The sequence below is a fragment of the Staurois parvus genome, unplaced genomic scaffold (assembly GCF_062004578.1).
Source record: "Staurois parvus isolate SC_StPar_1 unplaced genomic scaffold, SC_StPar_1.0 ptg000109l, whole genome shotgun sequence".
NCBI classification, from domain to species: Eukaryota; Metazoa; Chordata; class Amphibia; order Anura; family Ranidae; genus Staurois; species Staurois parvus.
Genome location: NW_028317905.1, coordinates 778,565 through 796,740, shown reverse-complemented (window position 1 = coordinate 796,740; position 18,176 = coordinate 778,565). Strand labels below are relative to the sequence as shown.

Genomic DNA, 18,176 nt, shown 5'->3' with positions numbered 1-18,176 from the left:
ACTCTCCCAGTGGCGCAGCTGAGAGGCTGAACCAGCTGCCGATTCAGGAGGACTGGCTCTGTGACTTCAGCACTCGTGACCTGGTTTCAGCCAACAGCAGGTTGAATGAACTGCACTCCCGTGATACATAGAACTTGGCCAAAAATGCTTTGGTTATACTTTTCTTTTGTTTTTTTTGTTTTTTTTAATCCTTGGTTTTATATGAACTTTAAAAAAAAGTATATTGTAGGCTTTTCTGATTCTTTATTTGTCTCCTACAGACAGGATCACCAGCTCCACTCTGTCATAAGGGCGATCAAATGGTTGTTTGTACCAATTTGGACTACAAGCGGACATGCCAGTACCCACCCTATCTGTATACTCAGCCTAAGTCCACAGTCTTGTTGGCCTGCATTGTACAGGTATACAGAGCATGCAGGCAGTGCAGCAAAGACTGTCCAACATCATCACTTGGGGGGTCAATGTCATGTAATAAAGCTGAACACCACTACCTTCAAGGAGGATATAAACCAACTTTATTGATCCAGCACAATAAAGAACACTCCACCAAGAACCTCTCTAATGTGTTTTTGCCCCCTATTAGGGCAAAGGGCTTACAATTAGGCCACACAAGGGAGTGAAACAAATGAAAGAGGTTCCGGATGGAATGCCCTTGATTGTGTTGGATTAATAAAGCTGGTTTAAAGCTTCTCTGACGTAGCAGCATGGCGATTCATTTCGGATCCTGGCGAGGCAGGCGCTTGCAGTTGGGATGTATACAGGTGATGACCTTAGAGGGGGAACAAGGTCTATATGAGTAAGGTTGGTAAAGGACATGCACCCACAGATATGACATGGATGCATGAAGAGGAAAAGCCACCACAGAGAAGAGGAGCTATGCAGGGCACTTGGATTAACATAAAAAAAAAACACGCTATGTAAAATTACTTAGAATTGAAGACTTTTTTTTAAGAATTTATAATAAACAACAAAAATAACCCATGCAGAAATGTCACTAAACAAAATCAATCAATACAAAACAGCAGCACTCACCGTATCTACACGTCAATACAAAATTAATCTACCGAACATGTATTGCACTTATATGTCATTATTATATATATATATATATATATATATTAAAAGTGAGCAGAGTAGGTGATAGTCTGATAAATTGGGGTAGAGAGTTACAGAGAATGGGGAAAGCTCTGGAGAAGTCCTGGAGACGAGCATGGGAGGAGGAGGCAAGGGAGCTAGAGTAGGAGGTCTTTTTTTTTTTTTTTTTATTTATTTAAATATTTATTAATTTTCAGATAAATACATATTTCCATCATATTCTCATAAAACATGCAAAGGCATTATTTATTTCCCTTTCTATCACTATTTCCCACACCCTCCCAACTAACCTCCCTTCCATCCCTCCCTCCACCCAACCCTCCCCATTTTAACCACTCTGCGTTTCTCCACATCCTCCATACAAAAGCAAGAGGAGCATTCATATCATCACACACTATAGCTTCCTATATTTCACCTTCAATCCAAATTCTTCCCATTTTTTCCATTTCACATAGTATGACCCCATCTTGTCTTCATGCATATGGTAAAGTTTCTTCATCCTACAAATCTGGTTCACTCTATCTACTCAATCCTCTTCCTTCGGCACCTCTGTCTTATGCCAAAACTTGGTTATCAGACCTTTTGCTGCATTTAGATAGTACCATATACCCGATTCCTTGTAGTTATTCACTGATAACTCTGTGCTATGTAATAGACAAGTCTCTGGATCCAATCTAATATAAATTTCAGTAATCATCCCAATTAAATGAACTATTATCTTCCAAAATACTTGAATTTTTGGGCACTCCCACCATATGTGATACACCATGCCTATCTTTCCCCACCCACGCCAACACCATCAAGGTTCGAGGTAATGTGCCATCTTATCAAACACTTATAATTCATTTCCACCTCCCGCATACTTATGTTCTTGTTAATCTATATATTTTCTTCTGTTTTTCCTCTTTTATCACAACCCCCAAATCTCTTTCCCATTTTGCTATATACATTGGCTTTGTGTTTGTGTCAAATTCAGTGAGAATTTTATATATTTTAGCAGTGCCGTGTTTCCCATCTCCCCGTGATCCCAACAACCTCTCAAACAGATTCCAATCCTTTCTAGATCTCAAGGGTTTTGGAAGATTCCCAACAAAGTGTTTTAATTGGTGATACCTCCACTCATCTATCTTAGTGAAAATGTCTCCCTTTTTCTTTTCCAAATCCTTAAGTGATCTCAATTCCCCCCCCCACCATTATATCTCTCAATTGGACATCCTCCTTCTTAAACCATTTTCCTGTAACCTCCTCCAAGAGCAGGAGGTGGTGGGAGGAGCAGAGAGTACGGTTTGGGTGATATTTAGAGACAAGATCGTTAATGTAATTTGGGGCAGAGTTACAAAATGGCTTTATACGTTAATGTTAATGTTTTGAATTTTATCCGTTGGGCAATGGGAAGCCAGTGGAGGGATTGGCAGAGAGGGGTGGCAGATACAGAAGTTAGTAAGGTGGATGAGTCTGGCAGCAGTGTTCATGATAGACTGAAGAGGGGATAGCCTGCGATGAGGTCGGCCAATGAGGAGGGAGTTACAATAGTCAAGGCGAGATAACAAGGGAGTGAATAAGTTGCTTAGTGGTTTCCGAGGTTAGGAACGGGCGTATCTTGGAGATGTTGCGGAGGTGAAGTCTACAAGATTTGGACAGTGATTGGATTTGGGGCTGAAAGGACAGATGGGAGTCTAGGATTACACCTAGTACCCTGGCATGAGGGGAGGGACTGATGATTGTGTTATTAATCTTGATGGAAAAGTCAGGGGAGGGGGCACGGGCTGGAGGGAATACTAAGAGCTCAGTTTTGGAAAGATTGAGCTTGAGGCAGTGGAGTGACATCCATGCCGATATGTCACTTAGTAGGTTAGTAATGCGAGAGGAGACTGAAGGGGTGAGGAGTAGAAAGATAGATTTGTCTGTCATCAGCATAGAAATGGTACTTAAAGCCATGGGAGTTTATCAAGTGACCAAGGGAAGAGGTGTAGATGGAGAAGAGAAGGGGTCCAAGGACAGAACCTTGAGGGACCCCTACAGTGAGAGGGAGTGAAGAGGAGGAGGCAGCGTTATAGGTAACACTGAAGGATTGCTGCGATAGGTAGGAGAACCAGGAGAGAGCAGAGTCTCTGAGGCCAAGAGAGAGGAGTTTTTTGAGGAGGAGGGGATGATCAACCGTATCAAAAGCCACAGAGAGGTCGAGTAGTAAGAGTACGGAGTAGTGGCCATTGGTTTTAGCAGTTAGTAGATCATTAGTGAGTTTTAGTAGGGCAGTTCCAGTGGAGTGTAGTGAGCGAAAGCCAGACTGTAAAGGGTCAAGAAGGTTGTTGTCGATGAGGTAGGAGCTCAGGTGATTGTAGACTAAGCGTTCTAGGAGTTTAGAGGTAAATGGCAACAGGGAGATGGGTCTTAAGTTGTTCAGGTTGGTGGGATCCAGGGAGGGCCTTTTAAGTATGGGAGTGATGTGCGCATGCTTTAGAGGGGAGGGGAAGCCACCAGTAGAGAGGGAAAGATTGAAGATGTGAGTGAGGGAGCATAGGATGGAAGAAGAGTGTGACCGTAGTAGTTGTGAGGGGACAGGATCCAGGGAGCAGGTAGTGAGACGGGCTTCTGAGAAAACCTTAGTGACCTCTTCAGTAGTAGCAAGGTCAAAAGAAGAAAGTGTTGAGGGAGGTTTAGTATAAGGTATGCTAAGTGGGATGGATGTCTGACTCAATTCGTAGGGGCGTCGCCACTGCACAATCTTGTTTTTGAAATGATTTGCAATCTCGTGAGCAGTGAGTGAGGTGCTGGGTGGAGGTGGAGATGCTGGGTGGAGGTACTGGGTGGAGGTGGAGACAGTAGAGTGTTAAAAGTAGAGAAGAGACGAGTGGATGACAAGGTATTAAGAAGAGTGACAAAGTAGGCTTGTTTGGCAGCGTGAAGGGAGGAATTGTATGTTAAGAAAGCAGATTTATATCAAGTGAAAGCTTGCTGGGATTTGGTTTTACGCCACAATCGCTCCAGCGCATGACTATGTCGTTTAAGTTTTCTGGTGTCGTCAGTCTGCCACGGTTGTAACGGTTGGGACCTGATGCTTCGTGTTGTTAGAGGAGCAAGCGAGTCTAATGCGGATGAAAGCGAACTGTTGTAGATAGCAGTGGCCAGGTCAGGGCAGGACAGGGGAGAGATTGTCAGTTGGTCAGTTGCAGAGTGGAAAGGAGCAGGGTTCAAGTTGTGAAGGTTTCTGCGGGTAATTGTTTGCTGCTTGGAGGGATAGGTGTTTGAAGACGAGGAGGCTGTAAAGGTGATGAGATTGTGATCAGAGATAGGAAAGGGGGTGTTTGTGAGGTTGTATGGAGTGCAAAGATGGGAGAAAACAAGGTCTAATGTATTCCCATCACAGTGAGTGGAGGACTGTATACATTGCGCTAAGGTAAAAGATGGTTAGGTTGAAGAGTTGGGATGTTCACATTTATGGGGATGTTAAAATCTCAGAGAATGAGAGTGGGTAGTTCAGAGGATAGAAAGTAGGGTAGCCAGGCGGAGAAGTCATCAAGAAAGCGGTCCAGGAGGCTGATAGATCACTGCAATCCTCAGTGCATCCGGCTGTTTTCTCCCATTTCTCTGAGTCTCGAAAGAAGAGAAGGATAGAGAGGGAGGGTTAGGGAGGACTTGAAAGGTGCTCAGTGGGGATAGAAGCAAACTAACCCCACCACCTTTCCAACCAGTGGGTCTGGGTGAGTGGGTCCAGAGAAGGCCTCCATAGGAAAGTGCTGCGTGAAAAGCAGAATCCGATGCTTGAAGTCAGGTTTCTGTAATTGCTAGTAGGTTAAGGGAGCGGGTGACAAAGGTCATGGACAGAGGTGAGCTTATTACAGAGCGGGCATTCCCGAGCGCACATGGAAAAGGGAGTGTGGTTTGTGGGAGCACGGTGATTGATATTAAATTGAGGGGATTGCGGCTATTCCCAGAAGAAAGAGGATGCCTGGTGTGGGGGTGAAATAGTGGAGGAGCAGGGTTTGGGGAGATATCCCCAGAGGTTAGGAGAAGAAGTGTGAGTAAAGTAACATGGGAGTGGGATGAACACGAGCACACGTCTTCCAGTCCTGGTGTTTGGATCAGCAGGAGAGTGAAGTATCAGCAGTAGTAGGGAGATGGTAGCAGTGAGGGGGAAATGTACAAGTTTTGGGGTGGAGCAGAGGGGTAAAGAAGTGAGATTTTGGGAACGCAAAAAAGTAATATGAAAAGGAGGAGTAGAGGGGACATATTAAAAAGGTACATGGAGTGGGACTCAGACTTGTAAGAGATGTTTCCCAGGCTGTTTGCTTGCAGTCTGTCCAGCATGCAGTAGAGTTTCTTGCTGTTGTATCTTCCTGCTTCTTGAGTTCTCCTGCTTTAGTTAAACTGCTGTGTTTAACTGCTTCTTCGCACTCCATCAACGCAGCACTCATGCAAAAGCAGCACCCCATCAGTGACTGTGCCCCCCCCATCAGTGATCTCCCCCCATAAGCTGGTCTAAATTTATAGGGAGATGGTCAAATGAGCACTCATCTCTGCCCCAATTAGAAACTGATAAGGATCACATGAATAGTGGGGGATATTTCTCAAGCAGACCAGACAACAGACTACAGTCATAAACCGGGTGCAGCTAGAGGTGAGAACTGGTCAACATATACAAAAATATAAATACACTATTTGTTTTGAATTTAACAGGAGTCAATGTGTTGTTCTAGTGAAGAGTGGAGATGTCATAGAATAAAACAATTGTGCAGAAATGAATAAATGGATAAATCATGAATACCCAAAATTGACCTCCTTTGCCTCAGTGATGACGTATGGACGAAATGCGTTGGAGATGTCATAACAGCTGCTGGGGGGCTCAGTGCTGGCTGTACGATATGCCTGATTATTTCCCTCAATTGCAAGTTGATGTCTTATTTTATTACATTTGTTTTTACGGCTATATGATGTGCGATTCTGTTCCTTTTGCATAGTCCATTGGAATGAACTGTTGCTGGGAGCTTGAGAACTCATCCTTTGGTGCAAAGTGGCATTTTGAGGAATGCTAGAGTGATACCTGTAGCCATTAGGTCCCCTATTTGAAGCTGAGCAGTGACCCATGTGACGGACGCAAGATTGCTGCCACCAATATGTGATGATCCCACAATCGCTGTCACCAATGTGTGACGAACGCGGCGTCAGACCCCAGCCCTTCTCACCAAACTCGTGACCGAAGGACTAGCCAATCTAAAACCGCAATGTCACGTGCGTAACAATGCCACACCCAGCTGTATCCTGCACAATGATTTTCCAGCTAATTGGATCACAATCTATGTACCGGCAGCCTGAGCGATTGTTACTGGGTCAGGTTAATTACGCAATTAACCCTTCACACTGCCACCACCTCCTTTTTGTACAGAGAAAGAGGAAATTCGGCGATATCCGCAATAACCCTATAATGGTTGAGGTAATCGTCTGTATAACATGGTCACCGCAGGCCGGTTATACAGAGGCTTAAACAAACACAGTAGCTCTCTTTTTAGAGGCAGGAATTCAGAAATTGCAATAAAGAGCTATAGAAACAGTTCAACACTTTCAGACGGAAAGATTTATTACTAAAAGGTCAAAAGGTTGCAATAAAAATATTTACAGAAAAAAGATGTGACACACATATATATATATAAATATACAGAGAGCAACAGCACAGCAAAGAGGTAACAGAAGGAGGTTAAAGGGTTAAAGTACTTGCCAATCAGTCTTGGGTTTGCAGATCAAGTTTCAGAGCGAAAGGGTATGGGTCTCCCCAGGTGGTTCTGATGTTAAAATGGGAGACTTCTTCAACTTAATTCCCTTAGGCCTGACAGCCCAATTTGTAGTTCCCTAGCAGGGGGTGTCTCTAAAGTCAAGGACCAATACCCAGTTTAGGGAGGGGTCATCTGGGCGTAGACCTAAACTAGAGCCAAAATCTCTTATAATTCATATTTTGGCTCATAACCTTCCATCTGCACAAGTGACACTCCACCTGCGGGTAGATTATTATGCAGACACGTCTGAGGATTGATTAGATATGAATTATGAAATGATACACTGAATGGTTCACGAGATCTACTTTTCTGCTTTCCTATGTCTTCCAGTCAGGGAGTGTGACATACCAAAAACTGTTCATCTCCTCTTGGCCAATCCGACGATATGCCTGGTTTTTATGTAAGTCTCTCATATTCCAAGATATGAGACATAGGGGAAAATGGATTTTTAAAAAGTGTTACCTGGTGTGCTTCTCTGGAATTCCTTTGAACTCCTGGGAAGGCTTGCTTTATCTTTTTATGAGGTGCTAGGTTGCACAGGTTCTTTGGACAGCCAGGCACCTCGCTCAGAGAGGTGTTTTATAGCTCTGGGCTTCCTGCTGTGCTCTGTCCTGCTTGTGACACTGCCACACACAACCAGATGGCACTGTGGCTGAACAGATAGGAAGGGGGGGGGAGAGTGAGGGACAACATGGAGATTCTTAACAAAATGGAGGGCCGTGCCTGCCTCTGGTGCGCATGTTTGCGACAACCCATATATATATATATATATCCTTCTGTTCAGACGTCTAAACCTTTGGTAAGAGGCTTTAATATACAGTGGTGAAGAGTGAGTACACAGGATTGCTACAATATGCACAAGCAAAGCACCTGTTTTATGCACTTTATTGTGATTATTCATTTTTTTCATGAACTTTCACTTCTGCTGGGACTTTTTATTTACCATAAGACGCACCTAGATTTTAGAGGAGTAAAACAAAAAAAAATATTCTGAACCAATGGACTGCAGACATACCGGTAGTACAGGAGATGACCAGAGACTGCGGACACGGTACGGGAGATCACCAGAGACTGCGGACACGGTACGGGGGATGTCCAGAGACTGCGGACACGGTACGGGGGATGACCAGAGACTGCGGACACGGTACGGGGGATGACCAGAGACTGCGCACACGCTACGGGGGATGACCAGAGACTGCGGACACGCTACGGGGGATGACCAGAGACTGCGGACACGCTACGGGGGATGACCAGAGACTGCGGACACGCTACGGGGGATGACCAGAGACTGCGGACACGCTACGGGGGATGACCAGAGACTGCGGACACGCTACGGGGGATGACCAGAGACTGCGGACACGCTACGGGGGATGACCAGAGACTGCGGACACGCTACGGGGGATGACCAGAGACTGCGGACACGCTACGGGGGATGACCAGAGACTGCGGACACGCTACGGGGGATGACCAGAGACTGCGGACACGCTACGGGGGATGACCAGAGACTGCGGACACGCTACGGGGGATGACCAGAGACTGCGGACACGGCACGGGGGATGACCAGAGACTGCGGACACGGCACGGGGGATGACCAGAGACTGCGGACACGGCACGGGGGATGACCAGAGACTGCGGACACGGCACGGGGGATGACCAGAGACTGCGGACACGGCACGGGGGATGACCAGAGACTGCGGACACGGCACGGGGGATGACCAGAGACTGCAGACACGGCACGGGGGATGACCAGAGACTGCAGACACGGCACGGGGGATGACCAGAGACTGCAGACACGGTACGGGGGATGATCAGAGACTGTAGACACGGTACAGGGGATGACCAGAGACTGCAGACACGGTACAGGAGATGGCCAGAGACTGCGGACCTTTGGGGAGTGGGTACCCAAATTTGACAGACACCCGCTCACACTTCCGCAGATTTGTCCTCCCGTAGTCTTCTGGGACACGTGACAGGTCCCAGAAGACTACTGGTGGCCATTCACAAAGTGCAGCACGTCTCGCGCATGCAAGCTGTCACAGCCCGGTGCCCACACTGAAGATGCCGGTGCCAGGGAGAGAAGACGGATAGTGAAAGCAGGACACCGCTGGACCGAGGAACAGGTTCTTCTGCACAGTCGAGCCAAGCAGCCGGCCCGGTATTCTAACACGGCAGTGGGAATACCAGGCGGGCTTCTCCATAAGACGCACAGACATTTCCCCCATTTTTTTGGGGAAAAAAAAGTGCATCTTATGGAGCGAAAAATATGGTATATTTATTAATTATCCACTTATTTCCCGTCACATATATATTTTGATATTTATGATTATTCATTCATTTTTATTAATGTGGTTATTCATGATTTAGCCATTTATTCATTTTTGTACATTTGTTTTATTCTATGACATAAGACAGTGCAACACATTTTTGATAAACTATTTATAATAAAGCCTAAACCCCTCAAAACGTAATGTATTGCAGCTGAACAGTCCTCAACAGGATGTGGTGGCTGTATTAGTCTTCATTGTTAGGCTTCTTTTCCTTTACTTTCATCTGGTGATCCTGTGAATAACAGACTTCATGCCCTAAGGCAGGGGTGTCAAACTCCATTTCATCGAGGGCTGCATCAGTGTATCAAAGGGCCGGTTGTATCTGTAAGACTATACGTCCAGAGCACCCCACCCGCCATTACATCAGATGTCAAGAATCCCACACCCTCCCTAACATCACAGTGCACCCCCTTTGGGAGCAGAGCTGGAAAGCAGAAAGTGCAGGGTCTGGAGGAGGACCAGAGGAGTGGAGTCAGATACCAGAGTCTGCTGAATGCCGAGACCAGGGGAGGCAGAGATGAAGGGGGTGCTGTAGCTACACTGAAAAGTGCAGGATTTGGCAGAGGAGTTCTATTCTCCTCTCTGCTGCCGACTGCTGAGACAAGGTGGGGGTGGAGACAAGGGGGTACCTGCAGGTGAGGTGTAAGGGCCCCGTGAAATGGCCTGGAGGGCCAGATTTGGCCCGCAGGCCTTGTGTTTGACACCTGTACCCTAAGGTGTTCCTCAATGGAGGAAGCCATGGTTGTCACTCATACTGTGCCACAAATATGACTGCCTTTGTTCATCATCAATACTCTGAGGGGGGGGGGGGGATTATCAGTTTGCAAAAGGAAGATAATATTGTTTGTGCTTTCAATTCAGATCACAAAAAGTGACAAGGACACTGCATTTCTGGCTGGATCATCAGAACATTTTCAACAAGTACAGAAAATGCCTAAGCTTGAAAAACCAAAAATGAAGCCAATGCCACCATATTTAACCCCTTGCCTACAGGGCATTTATACCCTCTTCCTGTCCAGGCCAATTTCCAGCTCTCAGCACTGTCACACTTTGAATGACAATTGCACGGTCATGCAACACTGTACCCATATGAAATTTTTATCTTTTTTTGTGACAGATAGAGCTTTATTTTGGTGGTATTTAATCACCTCTGGTTTTTGGTTTGTTTAAGAAAAAATAAAAAACCCTGAGGTGATTAAATACCACCAAAATAAAGCTCTGTCACAAAAAAAAATAAAAATTTCATATGGGTACAATGTTGCATGACTGCGCAATTGTCATTCAAAGTGTGACAGCGCTGAGAGCTGGAAATTGGCCTGGACAGGAAGGGGGTATAAATGCCCTGTAGGCGAGGGGTTAAATATGGAGGCATTAGCTTCATTTTTTGTTTTTTTCAAACTTTTCAGTGGTTTTTGGTTTGTTTAAGAAAAAAAAAAACCCACTGAAAAGTTTGAAAAAAAACCAAAACGTTTTTTCTTAGTTTTTGTTATAACATTTTGTAAATAAGTGATTTTTCTCCTTCACTGATGTGCGCTAATGAGGCTGCTGTGATGGGCACTGATAGGCTGCACTGATGGACACTGATAGGTGGCACTGATGAGGAGGCACTGGTAGGTGGCACTGATGGGAATTGACAGGCATCACTGATGGGCACTGAAAGGCAGCACTGATACATGGCACTGATAGGCGGCACCGACTGGCACTGATAGGCAGCACTGATAGGTGACACTGAAAGGCAGCTCAGATGGGCACTGATATGTGGCACTGATGGGCACTGGCAAAAAGGCACTGATGAGCACTGACACAATGAACACTGACAGGTGGCACTTCTGGGGCTACACTGATCATCAGTGCTCTGATGATCAGGGTACATGTCCCCTCCAAGGAATGCCGATTACCGGCTCTCCTCTCCTCACGAGCTGTCAGCATGACAGCTCGAGAGGCGAGAAATGCTGATAACTGGCATTTCCCTGTTTACATGTGATCAGCTGTGATTGGACACAGCTGATCACATGACCGAGCCAACATCTTTGGCTCTTTCCGTGGATCGGTGATCTGCTGTGTCCGAGGGACACAGCGCACAGCCGATCGCCGCGCGCTGCCTGAGCCGCGCATGCGTGGTGAGAATGGGAGGACGTCATAGGACGTCCTCCCAGAACGAGAGAACCGCCTTGCGCCCGTCATATTACTATGTGGCGGGCGGGAGGTGGTTAAGCTCTGGGCAGTTGGAAAATATTACATTTTTATTGGTCTTCTTAGAAGTTTTTTGCCTAGGGTTATATCTACTGTATAATAAAAGTATTCCCACAGCTTCTCATAGAGAGTGCAAATACTCACCGAGGTGCCAGACACCCATGGAATGGGGAAATGGTTTATCACCACCCAATAATTGTCTGACAGCGAAGCCACATCAGGATACGCTCGGCCACTACGGTTATAGTAGTTCTCTGGTGGCAGTTTCTCTTTAGTCTTCAGATACTGGGATACAGCAGAGACCTTCAGGAGGATGGAACAGCAGAGGTCAATGCACAGGAGGAGGATGGGTGAAAGGTTAGGAGGAGCACAAAGACTACCATAGGCTCACCTGGTAATCCGGCATTGGGAAGACATTACTGAATCCACCACCGCTAATGAAGTCGGTCACCTCGTACGTCACCTGGAAGGGGTTCTTAAAGGACGTTCCCCCCACTGTGGTGACATAGGGGCTGTGGATGGACAGAAAACATGATGGGTATTTTGTGATATGCATTGATGAGCAGAATACATTTCAAAACATTCAGTACAGCTAAAATCTTTACAATGAATGTCAGGAAGGTACAGTAACAACATGTATATCTGCACAGGTAGCACAGACACCTTAACCCTGTTACCAGCAAGGCAGATGCTGATTGTCCAAGAGCAGGACTGGAGGTATGAAAATTGTGGAACCACCCCATTCTACATAGTTAATCTGGCTGACAAAAGACAAAAGTCCATCCAGTTCAACCATTAAAAAAAAAAAAAAAGTTATAATCCTACACCCACAGTTGATCCAGAGGAAGGCTAAAAAACCCAGCAAAGCATGATCCAATTTGCTCCTGCAGGGAAAAAAATTCCTTCCTGATCCCCCGAGAGGCAATCGGATATTTCCTGGATCAACTTTCCCTATAAATGTTATATCCAGTTATATTCTGTGTATCTAATTTAGTTACATATTCCCCATCCTTGGTGTCAAGAAGTCTGAGTAGGTGTTAATCACACTATTTAAATGGCTAAAATTGTTAATCCTTGTCAAATTGCCGGGGTAGAGATGTTAAAATAGCTCAATTTGTGGAGGAAAGATGGTGTACAAGGCTACCACCCCCGCTCAGGAATGGTTGGTTAGAAAGAGAAATGAAAGATCCCATTTATGTCAAATTGGAACAGCCTCTCTGCCCAAATTGTGCAGCTTACAGTCATGGAAAGAATGTCCCTGCAAACTATAGGACTTGTGCTATGTCAGGTCATTTGTTATTTATATCAGGTACTTATATAGAACCATCAATTTATCCAGCTCTTTACACATATTGTACATTCACATCAGTCCCTAACCCTCAAGGGGTGTACAATCTAAGGTCCCTAACTGACCTTCATACATACACATACTAGGGTCAGTTTAAACAGGATCCAATTAACCTACCAGCATGAGTGGGAGGAAACTGGAGTACCCGGAGGAAACCCACGCAGGCACAGGGAGAACATGCAAACTCCAGGCAGGTGGTGCCATGGTTGGGATTTGAACCAGAGTCCCTTGTACTGCCAGGCGGAAGTGCTAACCATTTAGCCACTGTGCTGCCCAACTCTGTTGATGAGAGGTTAGAATGTGTTTTTGCATTCCACTGTCCTGCATTCTCCAAGTTACTTTGCTTGTGTTTGGGGTATTGAGTCTTAAGTAGGGGCGCACTGACAACTTATGGGGCCCCCGGGGAATAGGGGATCATGGGGCCTGTGTCCTCACCCACACTCAAACCACACCCAAAAAAGCCTATAAAAAAAAAAAAAAAAAAAAAAAAAAAGGTACCAGGGGCATCTCATGGGGCCCCCTACTGACCCCGGCCCCAAGTTCCCAAATGGTCAGTCCGCCCCTGGTCTTAAGGATGAACAAGCTTCTGTCTCAGTGTTTTGCTGGGCTGAAAGTTTTTCTATGGTAACAGGGTCCCTTTAAAGGGAACTTGTTAGGGCATTGCCAACCCGTTTTTAAAAAGGTGCACATTCCATGGATGTCATCCTCTTCCTTGCTTGACTACATGGTTGGTAACTGACCTAAAGCAAGTGTTAAGCCACTATAGTCAGAATTACAAACATGTGCTTGTTTCAGGTCACCGACCAACTAGGTAATGAAGGAAGGATGAGCAAAAGAGGACGCCAGCATCTGAATGTAGGGGATTTACAAAAAGACATAAAAAGGGTTAAAATGCACTCGCTGCATACAAAAGGTAAGTAGCATTTAATCCATTTCAGGGTGAAGCCATCTAGGGAGCCGAGGGATGTTGCAGAGGACAGCAGTTTCGACAAAGGGGTGATCCTAAGCCTTGAAACGCGTAAACCACGCCCATCACATGTGACGTCATAGCCGAAGTTGAGCCGAGCCCGGTGCGGCCTACTGACACATGTTGGAAGTCTCCTAGCCACACTGCTAACGGCTTTCATTCCAGACTGGTTCAGAGAGTCCCCACACCAGCAGCTTCCTTGCATTCTTCCTAGATGGCTTCACCTCGAGATGGATAAAATGCTGCTTAACCCCAGTGAGTGCATTTTAATCCTTTTTATGCCAGTCTTTCTAGAAATCCTCCACACTCCGATACTGGCGCCCTCTTTTGTTCATCCTCCATATGTACTCAAGACCCTGTAAGGCTACATGTACACTGGAACTGCTAGACATTACTGGCAGAAGAGAAACGCTAAATGCAGGAAAAACATGAGTAACCGCGGGACCACGTTTAGCATCTGAACGTTTATTCATTTCATTGGCCAGAGCGTTTGACATTAAAATGAACAAAACGCCCAAATGTGGCTAACGCTTAGGCATGTTTACACATGTTTTTGGCCAAAATGTTCCTCTCCTGAACGCGATTCTTCTGCCTCTTCAGTAGAAGAAAATTTAGCTGCCCCTAAAAACTCTGGTAAAAGCCAGTTTGCATGGACACATAGGCTTTTATTGAGTTGAGTTCAGGGGCTTTATCAAAAAAAGAAAAAAAACGCAACCAAAAGCCCCTAAACTCACATTTAGGAGACTGCTGCTCCTAAATGTGAGTTTAGGGGCTTTTGGTGCGTTTTTGTTTTTTTTCTTGCTAAAGTGAGGGTCTCTTTATAAACACACTGTAGATTTGATTTGTAGATGTACAGGAAGCCTTAGAAGAGCAGCAAAAATCTACAGTGTGTTTATAAAGAGACCCTCACAAACTTTTCACCCAAAAATCCTATTCATCACAAGACATTTATCATCAAAGCGCCATAGCTTTTTCCTTTTTCTAATGGAAGGATCTTCAAAAAAAGTCATCTTGGCTCTCCCTGTATTTGTACATTGTAGCCATCAATTGAGAAGGAAGAATTCAAAGGGAAATTGTAAGGCAAACTGCTGTAGGACTTGTGTAACTTGACACTGTGGTAGAGATCACATATACTAAATGGCCAAAAGTTTTGGGAAACCTGACCATCACACCTATACGAGCTTGTTGGACATCTCATTTTAGAACCAGGACCATTAATACTGAGTTGCCTCTCCCCCCCTTACTCTTTGTGGCTCCCACTTTTGGCTTTCTACGGGATTTTGGAGTGTGTCTGTGGAAATTTGTGCCCATTAGTGAGGTCAGACCTGGTTCACCATCCAATTCATCCCAAAAGGTGTTCAGTAGGGTTGTGCAGGACACTTGAGTTCTTCCACCTTAGACTGGTCAAACTATGTTTTAAGGGCACAACAATGGTGGAGCAGAAAAAGACGTTCACAAACTCTTATAACAAGGTTGGAAGAGCACAGTTGTTGAAAATATCTTTGCAGGATGTAGTACCCTTCACTGGAAACACCTTATCTCCATCATTTGGAGGGGTGCCCATATACTAATGACCATTTAATGTAGTCCTGAGTTAAAGAGCTGGTGTAACCAACAAGTGAGCAGATGACCGTATCGGTTTTGCTCAGTTTGTCTATGGCCATTAGCCTCTGCAAGCCATCTGCAGCTCAGGAAATGAAGGGAAGGATGTCATGGGTTGGGTGAGCAAATATTCATAGAGAGTGAGGCCCACTTCCACTTTCTCACCTGGAGGCTGGAAAACTTGGGCGGAAAGCATTTTTGCCTTTAATGACTTCCATGCAGCCAGCGCCATCATCACCTGGAAACAATAAATCACAACAGTTAAAGAGACCCTATTTCCAGACCTTTCATTTCAACAACAACTGTCCCATTAGATTATATGTGTATTTAACGTATGCATGTTATTTACCCATAAAGACATCCTTTGTGTATACTTCCAAAGGCTCTGAGACTGCTGATGGGTGCCACCATCTTGAATGTCTGTAGACTCAGAGCTGTCACTCAAATGACACTTCTCTAGTATCCTCCGTCGCTCCTCACTTGGCTGCTACATAAAAGGCTATGTACGGAGGTGAAGGGAGTGGTGGAGGAGCTGGGCCAGCATAGACAGGAATTTGTCTTCGAGAAGAGGCAAGGCCTATGACGTGTAAGGAAGGAAGATGGCTGTGCTAGGGGAAGGACTATCCTTGCAGTAGCCTCATTTTCTACCAAAGTTCACAGGCACATTGCAAGTGATTGAAAATAGAAAAAGGAAAACACTGCAAGTAAGCATTTAAAATATTCCATTTCTCGTACTTATTTTTACTTTTACTTGCAATTTAATACACAGGGTCCCTTTAATGTGTAAATACAGCCTGTGCTTGCTGGACAATACATGTTCAGTATTCCTTCGAACAACCCAGCTGCACAATTCCTTTTCGGAATGTTTAAAAATGTATTTAATTATTTTAATTATTTTTTTAAACACAATTGCCACTTTAGAGTATACTTTGGGAAATGCAATGCAGATGTATTATTATTATTACTGGATATTTACTTTGCCAAAACACTCTATAATAAAACAACTTTTTTTTGTTAAAATACTGTTTACACCTTTTTCCTCTCAGTGTTGCTGATCTGCAACCTCTTTCAGCCACATCCTGTCTAGATGCCATGCACTGGCGCCAGCGTTGGTCGAATGTGAATGCCCTGACCGTCTTCCTGAAGGTGACAACGGAGGACTATGCCTGCGCAATGTGGGCCAGCATAACTGCTTGTAGTCACCATCAGGGGTCCATGTGAGCGCGACAATAGAGAAGCACAATTGGGAGACGGTTGTCACCCATAACAGGAAGTACCTGAACAAGGACCTCCATGGCAGGATCGCCAGGTATTAAAGTTGTTGTAAAGATTAAAGGTTTTTTTTACCTTAATGCAGAGTTCCACGCACACTGTTAAAAAATAAAAGTCAACAGCTACTGCTGACTTTTAAAAAACAGCCACTCACCTGTCCCTCAGTCCAGCGGTGTCCTCCCTGCAGCCCGTTTCACCAGCCTTCTGGTGTTCCAGGCGCCGGCATCTTCAGTGTGGGCACCCGGCTGTGCCAGCTTGCGGCTTCACAGCCGGGTGCCCACTGCACATGCGTAAGTAGCGCTGTGCTTCCCGAGTGGCCCCGTAGACTTCTGTGACCCGTCACGTGTCCCAGGAGACTACGGGGAGGGAGGGTAGGAGGACAACTTCTGCTTTCGTTTGACCAGGGGGAAGGGGGGGGGTGGAGTGGGTGCGGGCACCTGTCAATTTCGGGTACCCCCTCCCCCCCCGCTCCCCAAAGGTGCCAAACCTTAATGGGAAGCGGGGGGCCAGCCTTTAAAGCAGAACTTCCCCTTTTGAGTGGAGCTCCGCTTTAAAGCATTCTTTGCGTTAAAGTAAAAAATCTTTTGGAATGTAGTTTCCCCCCAATCCCCCTAAACACTCACCTGAGCCCGATCTTGATCCTGCGTTGTGCCCGAGAGCAGCAGAGCTGCTGTGTCTCACTCTGCTTATTGACTTCAGCTGCTGTCAATCAAAGCCAGTGATGATGGCTCAGGGGGCGGGGCAGAGTCCTGACGTCTGTGTCCACAGACGCAGACAGCAGGGCTCGGGAGCGAGCATGCAGGTGGGGCCCAATAGAAATTGTGTTCCTATGGGGCATAACCAAGAAGAGGAGCCAGGAGCGCCGGCAGAGGACCCGAGAAGAGGGGGATCGGGGCACTGCTCTGTGCAAAACCATTACACAGAGCAGGTAAGTATAAACTTCTTGTTATTTTTTTATATTTCCAATCATTTTAAGCTACGAAAGCATATTAAACACCTTTTCTAGTTACATAAAATGATAAAAGATTATATAATTACAGGCGTACCTCGGTTTACCAACGCCTCGGTTAACAAATGAAAATAATGCCTCGGTTTACTAACCATGCTGGAGTCTGTGGGTAACACGTGGTGTCGAGTGTGGAGGTGTTGGAGTGGTTTTTGCATCGAGTTTTGGAGCTGTTCTGGAAATTTTTTAATCATGTCCCTGTATAGTATTTATGCCTTTAACCACTTCCAGTCCGGACACTTTCACCCCCTTCCTGTCCAGGCCAATTTTCAGCGCTATCACACTTTGAATGACAATTGAGCGGTCATGCAACACTGTACCCATATGAATTTAGCATTTTTTTTGAGACAGCTAAAGCTTTATTTTGGTAGCATTTATTCACCACTGGGATTTTTATTTTTTTTGCTATGTAAATGAAAAAGTCCAAAAATGTTGAAAAAAAGTGTTTTTCTTATAAAATTTTGCAAATAAATAATATTTCCTCATAAATCTTGGCCAAAATTGATTCTGTTATCTTTTTAGTAAAAAAAAAAAAAAAATAACCCAACTTAGTATAAAACCAAAAATTATAATTTTTAAACTTTTTTTTACATTTTCT

The 18,176-nt window shown here is 45.2% G+C and overlaps 1 protein-coding gene across 1 annotated transcript in view; it reads right to left on the bottom strand.

Annotated features, from left to right (window-relative positions):
- Positions 1-18,176, bottom strand: part of TPP1 (tripeptidyl peptidase 1) — a 57,097-nt gene that overhangs the window by 4,247 nt on the left and 34,674 nt on the right. The window contains exons 9-11 of the mRNA XM_089671624.1: positions 15,466-15,538; positions 11,775-11,895; positions 11,528-11,686 (exon numbers count right to left, since the gene is read on the bottom strand). Coding sequence (XP_089527750.1) covers positions 11,528-11,686; positions 11,775-11,895; positions 15,466-15,538 — 353 coding nt within the window. The remainder of the gene's footprint in view (positions 1-11,527; positions 11,687-11,774; positions 11,896-15,465; positions 15,539-18,176) is intronic.